Source organism: Stenella coeruleoalba, assembly GCF_951394435.1.
Source record: "Stenella coeruleoalba genome assembly, chromosome: 2".
In the NCBI taxonomy this organism is placed as follows: domain Eukaryota; kingdom Metazoa; phylum Chordata; class Mammalia; order Artiodactyla; family Delphinidae; genus Stenella; species Stenella coeruleoalba.
The window spans coordinates 36,119,344-36,139,588 of record NC_137147.1 but is presented as its reverse complement, the minus strand read 5'-3'; the positions used below and the strand labels follow the sequence as shown (position 1 = coordinate 36,139,588).

Below are 20,245 nucleotides of genomic sequence, written 5' to 3'. Positions count from 1 at the left end.
GGCTTCTAGGCCAGGGTAAGGACCTTGTGGTTGACTCTGAGATGACAAGAGGGCTTCAAGTGAGGGGTTCATTTGCTTACATTGAAGAAGTTCAGTCTGGCTTTTGAGTTTGTATTAGGCTATAGGAGGACAAGAGTGGAAACAGGGAGCATAGTTAAGAGATGAGTGTAAGAATCCAAGTGACAGATGGTGGTGGCTTGGACCAGGACCTCAGCAGTGGAATTGGTAAGCAGGGGTTAAATTCTGGATGTATTTTCACCAAGATTTATGAGAGAGAGGAAGAGAGCCATCAAGGATGCCTCCAAGGTATTTGGAGGAAAGTGGGAGGATGGAGTTAACTGAGGGGGGAAGGCTGAGGGCACGGGTTTGGAAGAGATACCAGCAGCTCTGTTGTGGACACACTTACCACACTAAGACCCCTACATACGAACTTTCAAGTTGTGAACTTTCAAAGACGCGAACGTGCATTCGCATGTCCAATCACGTATTAGTTCACGTGTCTGGTGTACATTGCCACGTGCAGCTTGCCCTCCATCTCCTATTGCTGACGATCCTTCAGCTCTACCATCTCCCACCGCCTCTCCCTCCTCCAGTCAGTAACTCTTCTTGCCTGTTCACTCGATGCCAGCCCCTGCATGCCAGCTGTTGTACTGTACTAGTGTACTTTTCAAGGTACTGTACTGTAAGATTAAAAGTGTTTTCTTTATTTTTTGTGTTTGTTTGTTTTTTATGTATTATTTGTGTGAAAAGTATTTAAACCTTTTACAGTATAGTACTATATAGCCGATTGTGTTAGGTGGGTACCTAGGCTAACTTTGTTGGACTTAACGAACACGCACTCAGAACGGAACTCGTTCGTATGTAGGGGACTGATTGTATTAGATATCTAAGTGGAAATGCAAATAGGATATGAGAGATGAACTCGAGTTCAGAAGAGAGATCCAGTTTGGAGATATAAATGAGGGGGTTTTCAATCCACTGGTGGTATTTGAAATACTGAGACTGCCTGAGCTACAGGTGAGTGATTGTAGACAGAGAACCCTGAGGGACTCGAAAGCTACAGCATGAGGGAGATGAGGAAATAGCAAAGGCCGGTGCCAGACACTACAAGAAGAAGGTATTTCAAGGGGAAGGGAATGATCAACCCCGTCACATGCTGCTAGGAGGTCAGGTAGGAAGATGAGACAAAGGCTGAGACTGGCCCTTGGATTTAGCAATTAGAAGTTTAACGGGGACTTGACACGAACCAATGGGGAAACCAGTTTGGAATGGGTTCAAGAGAGTGGGAGGAGAGGAATTGGAGCGACTGGTAGAGAGGGAATGGGAAATGGGGAGGTAGCTGAAGAAGGAGTGGAATCAAGAGGGTTAAAAATGTCTTTTTTTCCCCCATGAGTGGAGAAGTAGCCTGTTTGTGGGTGATGGGTATGATCAAGTACAGGAACAATTTGATGTCTTAAGAGAGTCAAGGGAGAATGGGCACGAGGGGGAGGGAGGGATTGGCCCTAGGTAAGAGCTGGGTAACACTTGTATCCAGGAGACAGGAGGGACAGGGACTGGGAAGGCAAAGTAGGAGACCACAGATGCAGGGAGAGAAGTAATTGTGGGGGAGAAAAATTAATTACCTAGCAGGATAATGGATGAGTTCTTTCCATTTTTCCAAACTCTCCAAATTATGTATTATTACATAGATTTGCAAGATATTAAAGGAAACAATCCTTGCTGACATATGGACTTGTGTGAGTAATGCAGTGAGAGCAGTTCTAAAGCTTACTCTAGAAGCTACTCTAGGGTCAGAAGTGCCCTCTAGTGGTTCATTTAGACCTTTACTTTTTTTTCTTATTTTCTTGCTCTAGATAGAAGTGCAAAATAACACTATCCACATTTTATATTATTTTTTAAAAAAAACAATTACAGTTCACAGTTTAATTTAGAAAAATATCATACACTGGGTAAAATAAACCCAAACCATCTGCGGTCCAAGCTGGAGTGAGTATTAATTAATTATCATTGCTAAGACTTTCTCTTGTAAATACATCATTCTCTGCCATACCGCCAGTATTTATGTACATTCTGCTTCTTGAATGAGTCATTTTATTAAACTCAGAGGAAGGACGACTGGTGGGCCGCCGCTGATCCAAGGCTGAAAATTCTTCTTGATGCTCCGAAGAGTATAAATTCCTCATATTTTCCATTCCTTGTTTCACTTGATTTTGTTGTCATTGGGTTTCCTCTGCCTGGTATGTTCTCTCAACCTGGGTGAGTTAACTCATTTCCTCATGATCTTCCAGACTACCTTCAGTCTCCCCTGCTATGCAATCTCACAGTGTGCTGTGCTTCTTTCTCCCTCATGCCATTTCCCTCAACTGCAATAAAACAGTCAATTCTGTAATGATCGTTTAACCTCTGTTTCTTCTGGTAAATCACGAGACCCGTAAGGGCTAAGAATGTGTGTAGCTTGTTCACCACTCTCTCCTCAGTACTTAGTTCAGTGCCCAGCACATGAACAGACACTATCCTGCAGGAGACTCTTGCCACGGCTCCATTAACATGGTTCAGATCCCACCGTGGAGGAGATTGCGTTTCAGAAATAGAATTCTATTTCCTGAATACAATTGGCAATTGCTTCAGGTGCACCAGTAACAGATGTAATAATCTGTTACAAAACTGTTCCAGCTCCTCTTTCAGTAGTTCAATTTAAATTTCTAGGCGGCAAAGCAACACTTTACAAAGAAGGCAGAATCCTTAGATATGACCCAGACCTTAACAGATCATTTTTTCCAAAATAGAACTAAGGGAAAGACAATTAAGATGCCAATGCAGAGGAAATAATAATGAGACTATTTCACGTTGTACAGCCATATCTGTGACCCTAACCCACACACCTACTTATTCCCAGATTTAGAAATATTCCGGCACCTCCGGGACTTAACTCAGCAACGGTATCTCTAAAATGGACAGGGCGATAGTGTTTACCTACCTGAGGCCCGTAGGCCATCCCAGCCTCATCCTTAGACACTGGAGTCTGAGAACAGGGGAATGGCTGGTTGGGAAGGTTGGCACCACGGTCCCCTGGGTCCTGGACTTGTGGCTTGGAATTTAGTGGGAACAGAGTAAAATGCTCCGAGCAGGAAGTTGGGTTTGTGTCTATCTGGAAAGTCTGTTATTATCCTATCTTCTCCCACCCCCAAAACCCTCACCCTCACTCTAAATAGTTTAACCTCTTGGTGTTATAATTTTGGTGCAGTCTTTTTGTTGTGGGCCCTGAAAGACGTCCTCTTCTATTGCTTGTCCAAAGGTAGCAGGGTTTTCCTAAAATCACTACTTGAACATTTAATGGAGGCATATATGATGATTAACCCCACTCAATAGGAATTTCTTTTATTCAGAACACCTTCAGATTAAACATCAGAATGAATACAAACACACATGAGTGTATTTATGGTGTGTTCTGTCAAGCTTGCAGGCCCTTCCCTCATGAGGCGCTTCCCCATGTTGTTCACACGGATGTCTCCTTGTCATCCTTCAGGTCTCGGCTTACATGTCACTTACTCAGAGAGGCTTGGCCAGCCCACCCAATCTAATTAGTCCCCTCCTCGTTTACTTTCTCTCATAGACCCTGTTATTTTTCTTCATACAATTCATCACTAGTGTTCACAGATTTTTTAGTGTTTGTTCACTTAATTCTATCAATTCCATTAGGCTGTAAGGTTCTCAAGGGCGGGGGGGACGTTGTTTGTTTTGTCCACTTTTGTATTCTTGAGGCCTAGCACGGGTGCCTGACATGTAGTAGGTGCTCTATAAAAAAAATTGCTGAATAAATGAGTGAATACTTTCTTGGTTGTTTCACTTACACTTGTCCCTTCTACTGAGTTTTAATTCCTGCTACTGCACTGTAACCCCCAAATTGATAGGAGAGAATTGCAGTGCCACTTCCCTCCATCACTGACTACTGAGGTGGCAATTCCTTTGTGGAGAAGCTGCTGGCTTCTCTTGGGCGGCTGTCATGTACCCAAAGGTGTGCAATAATTCTGTTCATAATAGTATGACTGAGGCAATCAGGAGAGCTGTCAGAAATGCCTTTTTAAAAGTTACCCACGGGCTTCCCTGGTCGTGCAGTGGTTGACGGTCCGCCTGCCGATGCAGGGGACATGGGTTCGCGCCCCGGTCCGGGAAGATTCCACATGCCGCGGAGCGGCTAGGCCCGTGAGCCATGGCCGCTGAGCCTGCGCGCCCGGAGCCTGTGCTCCGCAACGAGAGAGGTCACAACAGTGAGAGGCCTGCGTACCGCAAAAAAAAAAAAAAAAAAAAAAAGTTACCCTCATTGGGTTCTTGGGCACCCGAAACTGTGAACTACTGACATAAGTAAGTGAGAATGAGCAGAATGTTGAAAAGGTGTGTGTGTGGGAAATGAAATTCAGATGTACACATCCTTCCTTGCGCGCCAGGAAACTGAGCCTCTTGCAGCAGCTCCTCTGCCCAATGGGGGGCGGCAGCATTCCAGCAACTCACTCCCTGAGGTTGTGTAGGCGGCAGGAGCGATTCGCGTTCAAAATCTTTTGACTCTACCCGCTCTCCGTAGCGCCTTAGCCCGCTAGAGTTTCAAGGCGCGTTGTTCTTTGACGAAGCTGAGTCCTATACACCGCCTGCTGCTTTCCAGAGCATGGCTTCTCCGAGTTCCTTCACCTACTGTTGCCCTCCATCTTCCTCCCCTGTCTGGTCAGAGCCGCTGTACAGTCTGAGGCCCGAGCACGCGCGGGAGCGGTTGCAGGACGACTCGGTAGAAACAGTCACGTCCACGGAACAGGTGAGCTGGCTTGACTGGGCGAGGCGCCCGCGCGGGGGCTTCTGGGAGCGGGAGTCTGGTCCTCAGGGCCGCCGGGGTGCGGAACCCACCCGGGAACTACAGCTCCCACAGTGCTCCGCGGCGCCCCCCCCCCCACCTCTGGGACGCTCCCGGCGCCCAGGCTTGGGCTGGAGAGTGGAGTGCTTGTGGGGCCGGTTGGGGAGGGGTCGTTGTCAAGGTTGGAGGGAGAGGACAGTACCTGGGCCCCCTCTGCCTTAGGAAACGGAGAGAATCTTGTTCTGTTCCTGGAGGACTGAAGCAGCCCGGGTGGGTCGGACAGCCCACTCCATTTTGCCAGACATCGGGAGGTTCTCGTATGGATAATGCACATTCCGCACCCTGCTTATAGTTTTGGGACATAGAGGGGAAAAGAAGTGGCCAGACTGCGGTCATGCCATTCCATGATGTTTAATTTATGACCCACAGTGCCAGGTTTGACGCCTGCCTCGTGGGGGGACATTTTAGTAGCCATTCAATCATTTGAGCACCAGCAGTGCGTTGGTCACAATGTCGAACAATGGAAATGCAAAGAAATAAAACAGCCCCTGATCAGGAGCGTGGTTGGGGAAGACAGAGAGAAAAACAGCACAGTTTGGGAAGTGCTGTAATAAGAGTGTGAATTTTGTACTACTTGCCATTCACTGAGGCCTCGAAGTAGATGGGACCTATCACTTTGAAACGTGTTTGCGGAATGAGTAGTGAATTATAGTTTTGTTTTTCTTCTCGTTCCTCAATTGGAATTGGTCCCAAGTTAGTTACTGTGGAAATGGTTACCCATCTGTCACTAGGAGAAGTGATCAGAATGATTTTTTTTAGCACTAACAAGTAAGCATCAGGCTGCTTACTAAAATAAGATCTCTTAGTAAGATCAATCCCTAGGCTTAATCTTGGAGGGACCTGCTTTGATTTTCATGCCTGAGGTTGGAAGCCTCAGTTTTGGCAAAAATTAGTAATGATAATTATTATATTGTATATTTATGACTAAAATAATAAAAGCAAGGGCTTGAATATACACGTATACACATAGTAGCAGAGGGAATATTTTAACTGGAGATTTAAGTTTCATGGGTTTTAGGGTAGAAAGGAAACTTACCTTTTGAATCTAGCTTCCCAGGTTAGTTAGCCCACCAGTGTGTCCTTCTACAGAAATCTTCTGCAAAAAATTGCAAAGAAATCTCCCATCAATGAAAAAGCTACTACAGGATCTTTGCAGTATTCCTAAGTGATGGATTGTTGAGTGGATTCAGGTCAAGCCTTTTTCTTTTTATCTGACCTAAGACTATGGGGTCACCTTTTGCGTAGTTAACTGAATTGACCCAGCAGATGAGGCTGTGGATAGATAAAATGTTAGTGGAGAAAAGGGAATCAGAATTTGGTCTAATTTGCGGACCAGCACAGAGACTTCCTTGGTTAGAGGGGTAAGTCAAAAACAGGAGCATCGCCAGGAGCTTTACTGATCTGCTCTTTCTCTTTTGCTTACACTATTTTTGCAGTCACGTGCCCTGCTTAGTTCCTATGAGGGAAAAAGCAGCACTTATGTTCTAAGTGCTTAGATATAATGAGCGATGCAGAAATGGATGCAACAAGGTACTGGCCTGCAAAAGGGTTGGCCAAGGTCTGGGCCAGGTGTGGAAACTAGGTTCTGATATGGAGCACTGGTACTGTAGGATGTCTTTCAGATCTAGGCCCAACTGTGTGGTGGATAGCAAAGCATCTTATACTTCTTTTCCGTGTCATTATTCCAGCTCACGTTTTAAAAGTCTAGGATAAACTGTTCCAGATCATAGGAAGATAACATGGTATCTCATTCTCATGGCTTCCTCAATGTTTTAATAATCATTATAGTGTCCATTTATTGGGTTCCATACCCAATAAATGCTCCCCATACATTGTGTCATTCAATCCTTACACATTTTACAGATGAGAAGACTGAGTCTTATAGAAGGACTAGGTTGGTAGGTTAATGATGATATAGTCATAAGAAGAAACAACCTTGCTAGGAGTTGTTTACAGAAGACACTGCTGTTATTCCTTTGGTTCTGACTGAAGATACCACTTATTCTTAGGGGTTTGCTGACAGCACTCAATTTTGTGCCATTGCCAATAAAAAATGCTTGTCACCTGCTTCCTGTCTGATTATCAGGAGCCTATTTATTTGCTTAACAATAATTTGATAGTAGGAGTGAAACCTCTGAACAGTGGAAAGAGTCCTTAGCTATGGGTTCTTCTGTTCCATTCATTCATTGTCATTCATGCAACAAATACGTGAGTGCCTTCTTTGTGCCAGGCACTGTTCTAGACACTGGGTATAAGGGAGTGAACAAAAGAGGCCAAGTGGACGCCTTTATGAAACTTTTGTTCTAGGCCAGAGAGGCAGTCAATTAAAAAGGGGAAAAAATGTCTATCCATCCATCTATCTATCTAATGTTAGAGAGAAGTGCTGTGGAGAAAAATACAGCAAGATAAGGGAGATAGATGTGCCAGGCATGGGTGGGATAGGAGCAAGGGAGGTTTTTATATAAGGTGGTAAAGGAAACCTCTGCTGATGTAACGTTTTAGCTGAGAGCTGAAGTAGGTGAGGGGACAAGCCATGTGTGTATCTGGGGGAAAAGCATTCTGGGCAGAGAAGGCAGCAAGTACAAAGGACCTGAGGCAGGGTGTGCCTGGTGAGTGGAGAGCTACTGAGTAGAGAGGTTAGCAAACAGAACAGGAGATAAGGTTGGATCTCGTAATTTCAGATACACTGATTGAGATGGGAAGCCATTAGGCTGAATAGCTTCCATTTACCTCCCCAGATTCACTCTACCCTTTTCTACCCTGCTCTGTAGATGTGCCCCAGGAGGTGGACCTGCACTGACAGGCAACCTTGCTTTCTGCCTTCTGTTTGCATTTGGCCATGGGGAGTATTGATAGGGGATGAGAGTGAGGGAGAAGGATGAGATTGGCGTATATATTCCCTTCCCGCAGGATTGTGTGGGCGGGAGTGTCTCTAGACTTAAGGTCACATCTCCAATTAGGTGCCTTCTCCGTGGAGCTCTCTGTCTCCCTCTCTACCCCTTCTCTTCACATTTCGGGTCTAGAAGGGGATGAAGTACCCTTGTGTTGCTAGCCCCTGTGCTATGATATGAACTCTCCTCAAATCACCCACTTTGAATGTGCCATCTGTTTCCTACCAGGAGTCAGACTGATCTGTGATTGAAGGGTTTTGACACAATCTGTTGAGCATTTCAGCAGGCTCATTTAGGTCGCTGTTGAGAGTAGATTGTGAGGAGGCCAGCGTGGGTGCAGGGAAACCAGTTAGTGGCTGTTGCAGTACTGCAGGTGACACGTGATGGCAGCTTCGCTCAGGGCTGTGGTAGTAGACGTAATGAGCAGTGGTGAGATTCTGGGTATCTTTTGAAGGTCTCTGTTGTGACAGGCTGTTTTATTTCTTGACAAGCTGATGAATTTGATGCTCGGAGAACCTTTTATGACTCCAGAAAGCAAGATGTGGTTGTATTATTAGCGATTGTCTTCCTTTTTTGTGCCACCTGCAGTCACCCCATTGCAAATGCTCTGTGATTCAGGCCGGTAGGGTAATACCGGTACAATCTCAGAGGTAGCAGGTTTGCCAACAACAGTTGTTACTGAAGGTACTACTTTTGTTTTCCCTTTAGACTGCCCTTGAACAGGGGCAGAAACATTCTCCATTTGAAATGGCATGATGTCATTATACGACATTCAGTCAAGTGCCAGTCAACTCTGGGGGGAATCTAGAAGAATTATTTGTCTCAGTCAAAATTCTTTTCTCTTAGAGGGGGAAAAAAAAAAAGAAGAATATGCCGGAAGCAATCACAGAATGACTCAGCAGAGCATGTAATGAAGTGCTAAATTATAACTGCATTGCATGAGGATTTCAGGGAGTGGAAGCCGATCTGTTGTGGGGTGAGGCGGTCAGGACAACTTCATGGAGGATGTGGGACTCGGCTTAGGCTGTAAAGGATGGAGTTAGGGCGGCAGCCATGCCAGTGGGAGGAGCCGTTACGAGGGAAAGACCAGGTTGGCTGTGGTAGGGAATTAGGTCAGCTGGATGGGTGGGGCTGACCTGATGACGAGTGAGTGCTGGTGGCGGGTGGGGACAGGATGGAGAGCCAGGCTAAAGAGCTGGCTGCAAGTGACGGGCATTGCACCACTGCAGATCCTGAAGGAGGGAACATTAGGGATCCAGAAATGAATCCCGAGCTCCTGCTGTTGACTTGTTTCAAGTTCTAGTATCTGAAAGATTATTAAACAGAGGTGGAGCAAGTCCCTAAATATAGTCACACTAACTAGATTTTTATGCTTCTGATAGATGGGACCAGAGCTCTGCTTGTTAAGTGGTCAGTAGGCTAGCTATGTGAATCAATTTTATCTTATTGAAATTCAGCATATACCATGTTGCCCAACTATTAGAAAGTGCAAATATCAAAATTTCCCCATTTTCCCTATTAAAAAGTCCCCTAAAGTGTTTTTTGGTCAACTCGAGAATACACATACTATTAGGTATGTAGGTAAACGAACCAAAGGCTTGTTTACACGATTTGCATTTTAAATTTAGGTACCTGTGCCTGTTTAAAATCGCATACTTTATAAAATCACACTAATTTAGAAATATTGTTCTTTCTCCTCCTCATAAATTCATAGAATATTTGTCTTCAAACTCTTCACATCCATCTTTGACCTTTGTGTTTTTATCATCACTGGAGCTGTACTTTGGATCAGTGAATATGAGTTTGCAGACCACACTTTCAGTTTTTTGAGATACATCCCTTTTAAATATGGGGAAGATATTGAATATTTTATCACAAATTACAATTCTAATTCTTTTACAGTGTGTCCAGTTGGTGCATATCTTTGATCATCGCAACTTAAACACTTTATTAACTTTTAAAGTGATCTTTAAAAGGGTTTACAGTGGCAGTTTGCACGTGCAAGTGTGAGTTCATATCCCCAGGAATTAAATCTGCGTTTAATTTGTCTCCTTTCATTGATACCATCAGCTGACTTCTGTAGGCAGCCAACACCAGACCTTGACTGAGGTTGTTTCAGGATGATGTGTCAACCCCAACTCGTACTTTGTATTCAAAATAAGGAATTGAAAGAACTCCCCACAGCAAGAGTTAACTTTGTAAGGATTTCTTATAAGGTGACTTGTTTTTTCTGAGGGATAATTTTTTTTTAGGAAGAATCCTTTTCTTATAGTTAATCTATTAATGATTCTTTTACCACATCTTCAGCATTAGCATGAGTCTCAGGCAGCAAATCTGCTTTCTGGAAGGGTCCTCCTCTGGGAGAGAGGGGGAGATGTAGGGAGAAGGGAAGGTCTATGGTACGAAAGTTGGTGCATCACGAGATTTGCTTTAGATAGAAGCTGTGAAAGAGAAAATTCTAAATGCATTTGTTGTTTTTTACCACTCAGCTATGAATGGATATTATTCTGTGCTTCCGATTGGATTTCTAGAAGAATTCCAGGAGCTATGTTTTAAACAGAGCTGTCAAGAATGCAGGCAGATGGTTAGATCTGCATCTATGTTGCCATGGCACCTAAGTCTTGGGGACGTGGGTGCAGTCACTTCATCTCTGACCCCTAGATTCTCACATAATCCCTCCATCGTTGAAAACCACAAAGTAATATACATACTAGTTTATGGCATGTACACAGACTATACACACACACAAATATATATTTATTAGTTTATATTATATAAAGATACATGTGCATATACTTCCACATAAATATATAGTAGGGGAGGAAAAAACCTTTTCCTCTACCCGGCTGAGGTTCTCTAGCTGGGGCCCTGTAAATTAGACTGACCAAAGACAGATTAACAAGAGAAAAATAAACAGAAATTTATTAACATGTGCATTGTTGTGTATACATGGGAGCACCTATCGATGAGTCACCCAAAGGGGTAGTTAGAACTTGAGTTTAGATGCCATTTTAGGCTAAAACAAAGAAAAGGGTTTGGGGCTTCTGGGTTGGGGAGACAATTTATGTTTCCCCTAAGTCCAGGAAAAGTATGGTAAACAAGAGTTGTTTAGTAAGGTTTGTTATTCAGATTCAAGTCCGTGCCTTCTCCATAGATAAGAGTTGTTTGGAGTCCTCCACCTCCTGGTGTGGAGAGGGAGACATCTTTACAAAAGGAAACGTAATGCCCTGTTTTTAGAGCTTTTCCTTCACCTCCTGGTTATCAATGGCCTTTAGCTCAAAATAATCCATATGCCAACGAGGAATATTTTGGGATGGCATATTCTAGGACTCCTCAATATGTATAATCTTACTTCGGCAAACATAAAACCATTCTGTATGTAGCAACACCTAGCCTGTGCCCCGTCACAAGCAGGGGTAAACTTCTGACAAACTAATAGACTTACCTCTGAACTCTTGTGTTCCCCTTTCGCCATATCCTAAGTGATCGAGTGCCTCATGACTGGAAAAGTGAGAGATGTACTGTTAGGACTAAGTTATGTTATAAAGAGCTTGGGAGGGCAAGCAAGGGTTTTCTAGGTATGTCTCTACTGGAGAGTTAGAATTGCTGGGTTGTAGGGTCTGTGCCTTTTCAGTGTTATTACCTGCTGCCATGTTGCCCTCCATAGTGACTCTAGTAATTTAAGCACTAGTTAGTGGTGTACTGGAGATCTAGTTTGTCCACATCCTCTCTAAGACTTGCTATTGTTGGTGGTCAGCGGTCTTAATTTGGGAAAAATAGTATCTTTTACATATGTTCCAAATATCTTCCCCTAGGCTCTTGTTTGCCTTTAACCTTGCTTATATTTATGTTCTTCTTTGTCTTTTTCCTTATAGTTTGGGCTTTTTGAAGAAATCTTTATCCCAAGAATATAAAGATATTCTCCTATATTGCTGTTTTAATGACTTGACTCAAGTTTTTCATGTTCAAATTTAATCAACCTGGAATTTATTTATTATTTTTAGGATCAGAGATAGGAAGTAATTTTTACACTAGCAACACTTACTGTCCATGTTTTTTCCTTTGATATTAGATTTTCCCATCTCTGCCTTAAACCAAGTTTTCATATATGCATGGGCTTTTAGGAATTCTTTAATGAAACATGCTGTTAGAGGAGGATTGTTGACTATTATAGCACAGTGATGATAAGCACCTGTCCTTTGAATGAGGCAGGTTACTGCTGATAACATAGCCTGTGGATCTGTAGGCCATTGGGAACTTTTTTCTAGTGTTCATTTTGGTTTATGATTTAAACTTAGTTTTCCTTCGTTACTTCTGGAACACCTGATGTTAAAACAAGGTTTTTTTTTTTTTTAAGGGAATTGGCAGTGAGGGCAGTGGGTCTCAAACATGGCTGACCATTAGAATCACCTGGGGAGCTTTTGGTCTTGCCCACCACCCCGGGTTGTACCCTAGACCAATTAAAACAGAACCTTTGAGGGTGGGACCCAGGCATCAGTATTTTTTAAGCTCCTCAGGTAATTCTAATATGCAGCCAGGGTTGAGAACCCATGGTTCATAAGGGATCTCAGCCTTGATAGAGAGGATTGCCAGCTGGTTAAGGAGACTAGGTCAACTCTGACTTCCCTCTGAATTTTGTACTCAAAGTATTAGGATATTTGTTCAGAGGAATGTTTTACCTTCTCACCTTCGTTTATCCTTTGCTAATTAAGAAGAAGAAAAGTGTGGTGAGCAGGTTAAAAAAAAAAAACAGCAATAAGTTAAGAAAGTCCTGGGCTTCCCTGGTGGCGCAGTGGTTGAGAGTTCGCCTGCCAATGCAGGGGACGCGGGTTCGTGCCCCAGTCTGGGAGGATCCCACATGCCGCGGAGCGGCTGGGCCCGTGAGCCATGGCCGCTGAGGCTGCGTGTCCGGAGCCTGTGCTCCGCAACGGGAGAGGCCACAACAGTGAGAGGCCCGTGTACCAGAAAAAAAAAAAAAAAAAGAAAGTCCTATTTGACGTCAAACTCAAGCATCAGCCTCTGAGCTGAAATCCAGTGACTGTTACCACTACTAAAAAAAAAAACCTTTGATCTATCAAACATCAGCATGCATCAGAATCCTCTGGAGGACTTGTTAAAAAGAATCCTCTGGGTGGGCCCCATCCCAGTAGTTTCTGATTCTATACGTCTATGACCTGAGAGTTTACATACTTAACAAGATCAGCTTGGTTGCAGGTAAACTGCCTCTGAGCTACTTGATCTAATGGTTGCTGTTGCTGGTTTTTTAATCCATTCTCCTATTGATGGACAACTGAGCTGTTGCCAGATTTTGGATATAATGAATAATGCTGCTATAAACATTCTCGTAGAAGTCTTTTTATGATCATGTGTTTTCATGGGTAAAAACCTACAGGTGGAATCGTTGGATCACAGGGTAGGTGTATGTTTAGTTTTAAACGAAACTGCTGACCTTTTCCAGAGTGATCAGACACGTTACACTCTCATCAGCAATGTGTGAGGGCTCTGGTTCCTCTACATCCTTGCCAACATTTGGTGTTTTCCCTCTTTTCAACTTTAGTCATTCTGCTGGTGGGTGTGGAGAGATATTGTTAAAGAAAAAATTATTCATGACACTTGTTAAAGGAAGACTTTGTTCAAGGAGGACCGCTATGATGGGGTTTTGCAGTAGGGGAGAGAGATGGGGCTCAAGTCTGAAAACAACAAGGAAAGGTGGGAATTTATAGCCAAGGAGCAAGGTGGGGGGATTGGTGGATGGTGTATTAGTAAGAGGAATCATCAAAGGTAGGTGGGGAATCTGGCTAAACTGACTTAAAAGGATTCCTTGTGAAGGCAGGCCAAGTTGGTCAGACATCACTGGGGGATGGTGGAAGATGAGGAACCTGATCAGATAGTGGGGATGGGGGATTCTGGCTAAACCAACTTAGCAGGATTCTTGCTAAAAATAGATGATACGATGATGGACACAGAAGTATAAAAGTCAAGGCCTAGCAGTGGTTGAGAGTCCGCCTGCCGATGCAGGGGACGCGGGTTCGTGCCCCGGTCCGGGAAGATCCCACATGCCGCGGAGCGGCTGGGCCCGTGAGCCATGGCTGCTGAGCCTGCGCGTCCGGAGCCTGTGCTCCGCAGTGGGAGAGGCCACAACAGTGAGAGGCCCACGTACCACAAAAAAAAAAAAAAAAAAAAAAAAGTCAAGGCCTAGTTGGGAGGAGGATTCAGAGGAGCCTGACTAAAGTTTGGTCAAGGAAAGTCTCTGCCGGTGTCACACTGTAGAGTATTTTGCTTTTAAATTGACAGAAACACGCTCTAATTGGTTTAAACCTTTATTTAGCTAGTATACATATAAAGTACTGGTGTGTGTGTGTGCAGATGTATTTGACTTTTCAAAAATCTTTCTTATACCTAGATAAAGTTGTGATGGAATCTTGGTTCCTCTAACTTTTTATTACAAAAAATGTCAAATATACAGAAAAATTGACAGTATCTGTTTGTCCTCCACCTAATCCCCCCCCCGCCATATAAACTGTTCAAGGATAAATTTTAAAAGAAGATAAAATCACGACTCACACAAATATAAAATGAACACATGTCCAAGATTTTATTTGACTCATGGACCCAGTAAGATATTACAACTAGTTCAGACAGGAACTCAACATACCACCTTTGAAGTCAGATAGGGATGCTGAAGTAGATTTGCAAATGGATGCGAAACTGGGCAATATTCATTATACTTGCATTTACAAGTACTTCCATTTTACTAGATACAATTTGTATTTCTGTGGACAGAAATTGTTTGCATTACTATCAGTTTTCTGCAAATTCTACCTCTACAGAATTGTGAGATAGTCTTGTCAAGGACAAAAGTAGAGGGACTTCCCTGGCGGTCCAGTGGTTAAAGACTTCTTGCTTCCACCACAGGGGACATGGGTTCCATCCCTGGTCGGGGGAACTAAGATCTCACATGCCGTGCAGCTTGGCACCGCCCCCCCCCACAAAAAAAAAGGACAAGGGTGGAGATAACCCAGTTGAAACCATGCAACTCAGATTGGGACTCAAACCCAGCCAAAACTCGGTTTGGGACTTCAGCCCACGAGGCTGGGACTTGAACCTGGCCAAAACCCACAGTCTTCCAACTGAGATCAGACACCTGGTTTCAGAACTTAATGAAGCTCAGGTTCTTGATGTCTCATCGCAGAAAGAATTCAGTGAGAGAGAAAGTGATAGATAAGAAGTGGATTTATTTAGAGAGAACCACACTCCACAGAGGGTGGGCCATCTCAGAAGGCCAGAGTGGCACCAGGGCAAGGGGTTGTCAGTTTTTATAGGGGTGGGTAATTTCATAGGCTGATGAGTGGGAGGGGTATTCCAGCTATTTGGGGAAGGGGCGGGGATTTCTAATTTTTAAAACAATTTATTTATAGTTGGCTGCGTTATCTTCGTGCAGCGGGGCTACTCTTCATTGTGGTGCTTGGGCTTCTCATTGCGGTGGCTTCTCTTGTTGTGGAGCACAGGCTCTAGGCGCACGGGCTTCAGTAGTTGCGGCTCACAGGCTCAGTAGCTGTGACGCACAGGCTCAGTAGTTGTGGCGCACGGGCCTAGTTGCTCCGCGGCATGTGGGATCTTCCCGGACCAGGGCTCAAACCCATGCCCCCTGCATTGGCAGGCGGATTCTTAACCACTGCACCACCAGGGAAGCCCCCGCCCACTTTTTGATCCTTCTGGTCAGTCTTAGAACTGTCTTGGTGCCTGTGGGTGTGTCATTTAGCTTCCTGATGTGTTACAATGAGTGTATACTGAGACTCAAGGTCTAATGGAAGTTGACTTGTCTGCCATCTTGGACCCATTTGGTTCTAATCAGTTTATGTCATGTCCTCCGGCTATGTCATTCTTTCATGGGTAGTGCCTTGCCCCCTTCCCTCCTGTTTCATTCCCCCCTCAGAGATTTTATCCCGTATTCCTATTTTTTTTTTTTTTTTTTTTTGCGGTACGTGGGCCTCTCACTGTTGTGGCCTCTCCTATCGCGGAGCACAGGCTCTGGACGCGCAGGCTCAGCGGCCATGGCTTACGGGCCCAGCCGCTCCGTGGCATGTGGGATCCTCCTGGACCGGGGCACTAACCTGTGTCCCCTGCATCGGCAGGCGGACTCTCAACCACTGCACCACCAGGGAAGCCCCTATCCCATATTCTTATGGGAAGCAGAAGGGCGATGGTCCGTCTTCTGTAACTGCTTCACCCTGCCTGTCAGGGAGTAAAAATCTCTGGATGCCTGATCTAGGGGCCCCAGGGGGCAATACAGCTCCTTGTTCTAAGTCAGTATGGGCTGGAGTCCTCGCATAGCCATCATCTTGGTGTGGAACTGTTGTAACTGCTTCCAAGGCCTTTCTGTGAATCTCCTTGATGATGAAGCACTTTTTGTAACAGCATCAGAGTACAAAAATATCAGTAAATGACAAAAGGCATGGTTAAACATCTGGTAACAGTGTAATCGATAAAGAAATGTGGTTATAATAGCCAGAGTTACGAATGATTACATTTAACTTAACATACGAAATAATCCTAGTTAAATATTTCTCTCTGAGATACCTCAGGGGCCCTCTACCCCAAAGTTAGCTGGAAATCAAAAGAAACAATTAAAATTTGACATTTGGGAAGCTTGTCAAAAAGTTTCAAAACACTTGGTCAAATAAGATCATAGGTCACTGTGAGACAATACTTATTCCCTAACTAAAGTTACAGGAGATCTCAAAAACAAATACAGATCACTTAAAAGGCAAAGAAACATACCAAATCCAGTCTTGTCCCAGCCCATTCCCAGCAAAATCCATTTACCCAACTAAATTTAATCCAGTCTTAGAAAATCCTGATCATGTATAACTCTTTTCAGTATTCTTCATTCTTCACACCTTCTTTTACTAAAAACACATATCTTACTTTTCTTAAAAGTTTTTTTCACATTGAGTTACTTGTTGACAAAGTTGTAACAGAAAAAGGTCTTATTTGACCTCTAATAAACCTAGGTACAACAGAAGGATTATACTTGACATTGATCATTGATGACTCTAACAGGTCTGTGTTAATCAAACCAACAAGCTTAAGCCACCTTCAATACCAGATATCAGTTTAGTACTGAATATTTTTCAGATGACATGAACCTGAAATGCATTCTGGCCAGATTATTTTCTATTTCTGAGTATTTATATAAACACTTAATTTTTTTTTTAGCCAGTTAAGTAGAGCTCTTTTACGAATTCATTTTTGGCAATATCACACGCCCACAACACACATATAGATACATATGAACACACAAACAAACACAGAGGCCTCATAGTTCCCATTCCAAAATTTCAGTCCTGAGTCAGATACAACATAAAACCTATCAGTTACAAGGGGTTGGATTCAAATTGGGCTTCTGGCAGATGGAACAAAGCAAGGTCACCTTATGTCGATGGTTAAACCCTTTTTACTAGTGTTTACAGAAAAGACACTTAGGATTTCTATTTATCCTTGACAAGTCAAGTTCTAAATTACTTTACCCTCTTTTTTAAAATTTGCGTTTAAAAAGATGGCAGAGATAAGGGTTCCTGAGAAGACCAGATAGGACATTTGCATCTCAAAGATACTGGCAAGTTCCTCCTAGGATGACTGTTTCCCCTTTGTTTAACACTTACAAGTCTCTTAAAATAAATAGGGAAGGTCTGGGGAGTGGTGAAAGGATTGGTGGGCTTTGGATTATTTTTGGAACCACACCTCTGGTCCTGTAAAGACTACGTTTGTAAAACAAGGGCAGTCTTGTTTTCTTTCTCAGAGAATTGGGTGGTTACCTCAATGATATTGAAGGACTGACATACCCATTCATTTAGGTTGGAAAGTTTTACTTTTCCTTATTTAGCTTAGGGGAGAAGGCCTCTTCCAAAATTCCTATCAGGCTCTAAATATCAGCTATGGTTAGTTTAGTCAGACCAGTGGCCTCCTGTTTTGGTAATCTATTTACAAACATTTTTGAGGATCTTCCCTAGGTTTAAGAAATTTGTACCTTATATTTAGATGATATATAACCCTTTTTACTTAATAACCACTGGCTGGATACCTTTGGCCAAGCCCAGAACCTCGATAGTCCACATTCCAGGGTCTACTAAGCCTTCTATTTTAGCTTCAGATTATCTGTTCCTTGTTGCTTTTTGTTAGAACCATTTGGTGATGAGGGTGGTTCCCTTGCCCCTCAAGAAACAGAGTGGCCCCTAACTTAGTTAATAAATCTCTTCCCATTAAAGGGAAGGGACAGTCAGGCACAAACAGGAAGGAATGTAAAAACAGCTGGCCATTGATCTTGCACAAAAGGGGTTCCAGGAAGGTGTGCCCCTGTCTCTTCCCTAACAGCTCCATTATGTATTCCTTATGACTGCTAAGGTTTCCAATCCTTTGGGTTAAGACCAAGGTTGCACCAGTGTCGTTAAGAAATCCTGTCTTGTGGCCCACGACATCAGTGACCACCCAAGGCTCTACATTAGTTATGTAGATGGTATCTCTAGGCAGAGCCACTTTCGGCCTTGGGCCCCTTCAGTCTTCTGATTGCAAAACCATCAATGACTGAGGGGCCCCCGTCGCTCTCTGGCGTATGGGGCATTCCCTCTTCCAATGCCCTGGCTGTTTGCAAAGGGCACATTGATCACAATCCTCCCTCCAGTCCGTTGTATCCACACAGGGTACACTGGCCTTGTATGGCTACCCATGGACCCTGTGGTCTGCCAGGGCCAGGTTGGCCCAGAAAAGCCAACTTCCCCTTTGGTGGTCTCTGAGTGGACAAAGCCACTGCCGTCATCTGGGCCTTTTGCATATTTCTCTGGGTGCGTTCAGCCTTTTCGACCATATCCCTATTAACCGAAAACCAAATAAGCCAATTGGAACAAATTGTTCATCAGAGTCTGAGGACCAGCAGTTGTTTTCTGAATTTTGCTCCTGATGTCTGGGTCAGACTGGGCTATGAAATGCGTAGCCAAAAGGGCCTGTACCTCGGGGGAGAAGGGAACCACGTTCCTTCGGGATCCATGGCCCTGTAGGGTGGGTCAGTTAAAATGTACTCAGTGTACTTCCTAGAGTTATCCCTCCAAGCTACACATGCCTTAAATTCCTTTTGGGTTCCATTGCCTAGATACAAGGCCATGGAAATTTGAACACAGGGTACTTCACTCAATTTTAAATTTCCTAACTCATATTGCGGCCAAACCTGATTACATAACCTACTAAGTTTTTTCCATTTAATTCCTGTTGTCCAAATCTTTCCCAATCCCAGAGTATATGGCCCAGAGGGGTATTGGTTGGGATTAATGCAGCCTGACCCATTTTAGACAAGCTCCTGAGCTGTCCAAAACTCCACTCTTAAGTAAAATCCACCGTGCAATTTGGTGAAGATTTGTACTTATGACTTTAGATGCTGTCCCTTCCAGGGTAGTCTCCCAACCAGGTGTTAGTGCCCAAAAAGTTGTCACAAAGAAACAGCATAGAAGACATCCCCAATGGTGTTGATAATGAGTGGGAGTTGGTCTAGCTATAAGTTGGGAATAAAGGGTCAGCATTTATGGGGCTTCCCTGGTGGCGCAGTGGTTGGGAGTCCGCCTGCCGATGCAGGGGACACGGGTTCGTGCCCCGATCCGGGAAGATCCCGCATGCCATGGAGCGGCTGGGCTCGTGGGCCATGGCCGCTGAGCCTGCGCATCCGGAGCCTGTGCTCCGCAGTGGGAGAGGCCACAACAGTGAGAGGCCCGCGTACGGCAAAAAAAAAAAAAGGGTCAGCACTTGTAAGGGTCAGAGGGAGGGGAGTAAAAGCAATAAAAAGTACACCTTGGTGGTCACACAGGTTTTCTGGGGTTAATGGAAGAAAGAAAGAAATGGAGTAGGAACGAAAAAGAATGCAAGAATGTAGGAGAAAAACCTCAGAGTCAGGGAGATGAGTATAGAGATTAACAATTCTGTCCTGGATCTGCTGTTGCATGTGCACAAGCAACAGGATTGACCTTCCGGTCAAAAATGAGCAGACACTGGCAGAGCGTCCTCCCCAGTATACTGGCTCGCAGCATCACAAGGGCCTCTTTAGGACCAAAACCTAACTCTCAACATTCTTACCTTATCACCATCCCTTCGTGGTTGCCAGCTGAAACCATGCACCTCAGATTGGGCCTTGAACCCATGTGGCGGGACTCGAACCCAGCCAAAAACCTGACTGGGACTTGAACCCACGAGGCTGGGACTTGAACCTGGCCAAAACCAGGGTTCACACAAATCAGAATTAGGAAGAACCAGGGTTCTTCCAACTGAGATCACACACCTGGTTTTAGGACTTAATGAAGCTCAGGTTCTTGATGTCTCATCGCAGAAAGAATTCAGTGAGAGACAAAGTGATAGGTAAGAAGTGGATTTAGGGACTTCCCTGGTGGTGCAGTGGTTGAAGATCCACCTGCCA

The 20,245-nt window shown here is 44.2% G+C and overlaps 1 protein-coding gene across 2 annotated transcripts in view; it reads left to right on the top strand.

Moving 5' to 3' along the window:
* Positions 1-4,599: 4,599 nt before the first annotated feature.
* Positions 4,600-20,245, top strand: part of LOC307182410 (protein farnesyltransferase subunit beta) — an 85,363-nt gene continuing 69,717 nt past the window's right edge. For both annotated transcript variants that reach the window (XM_079913635.1, XM_079913634.1), the window contains exon 1: positions 4,600-4,804. In XM_079913635.1, coding sequence (XP_079769761.1) covers positions 4,661-4,804 — 144 coding nt within the window. In that variant the 5' untranslated portion in view covers positions 4,600-4,660. The remainder of the gene's footprint in view (positions 4,805-20,245) is intronic.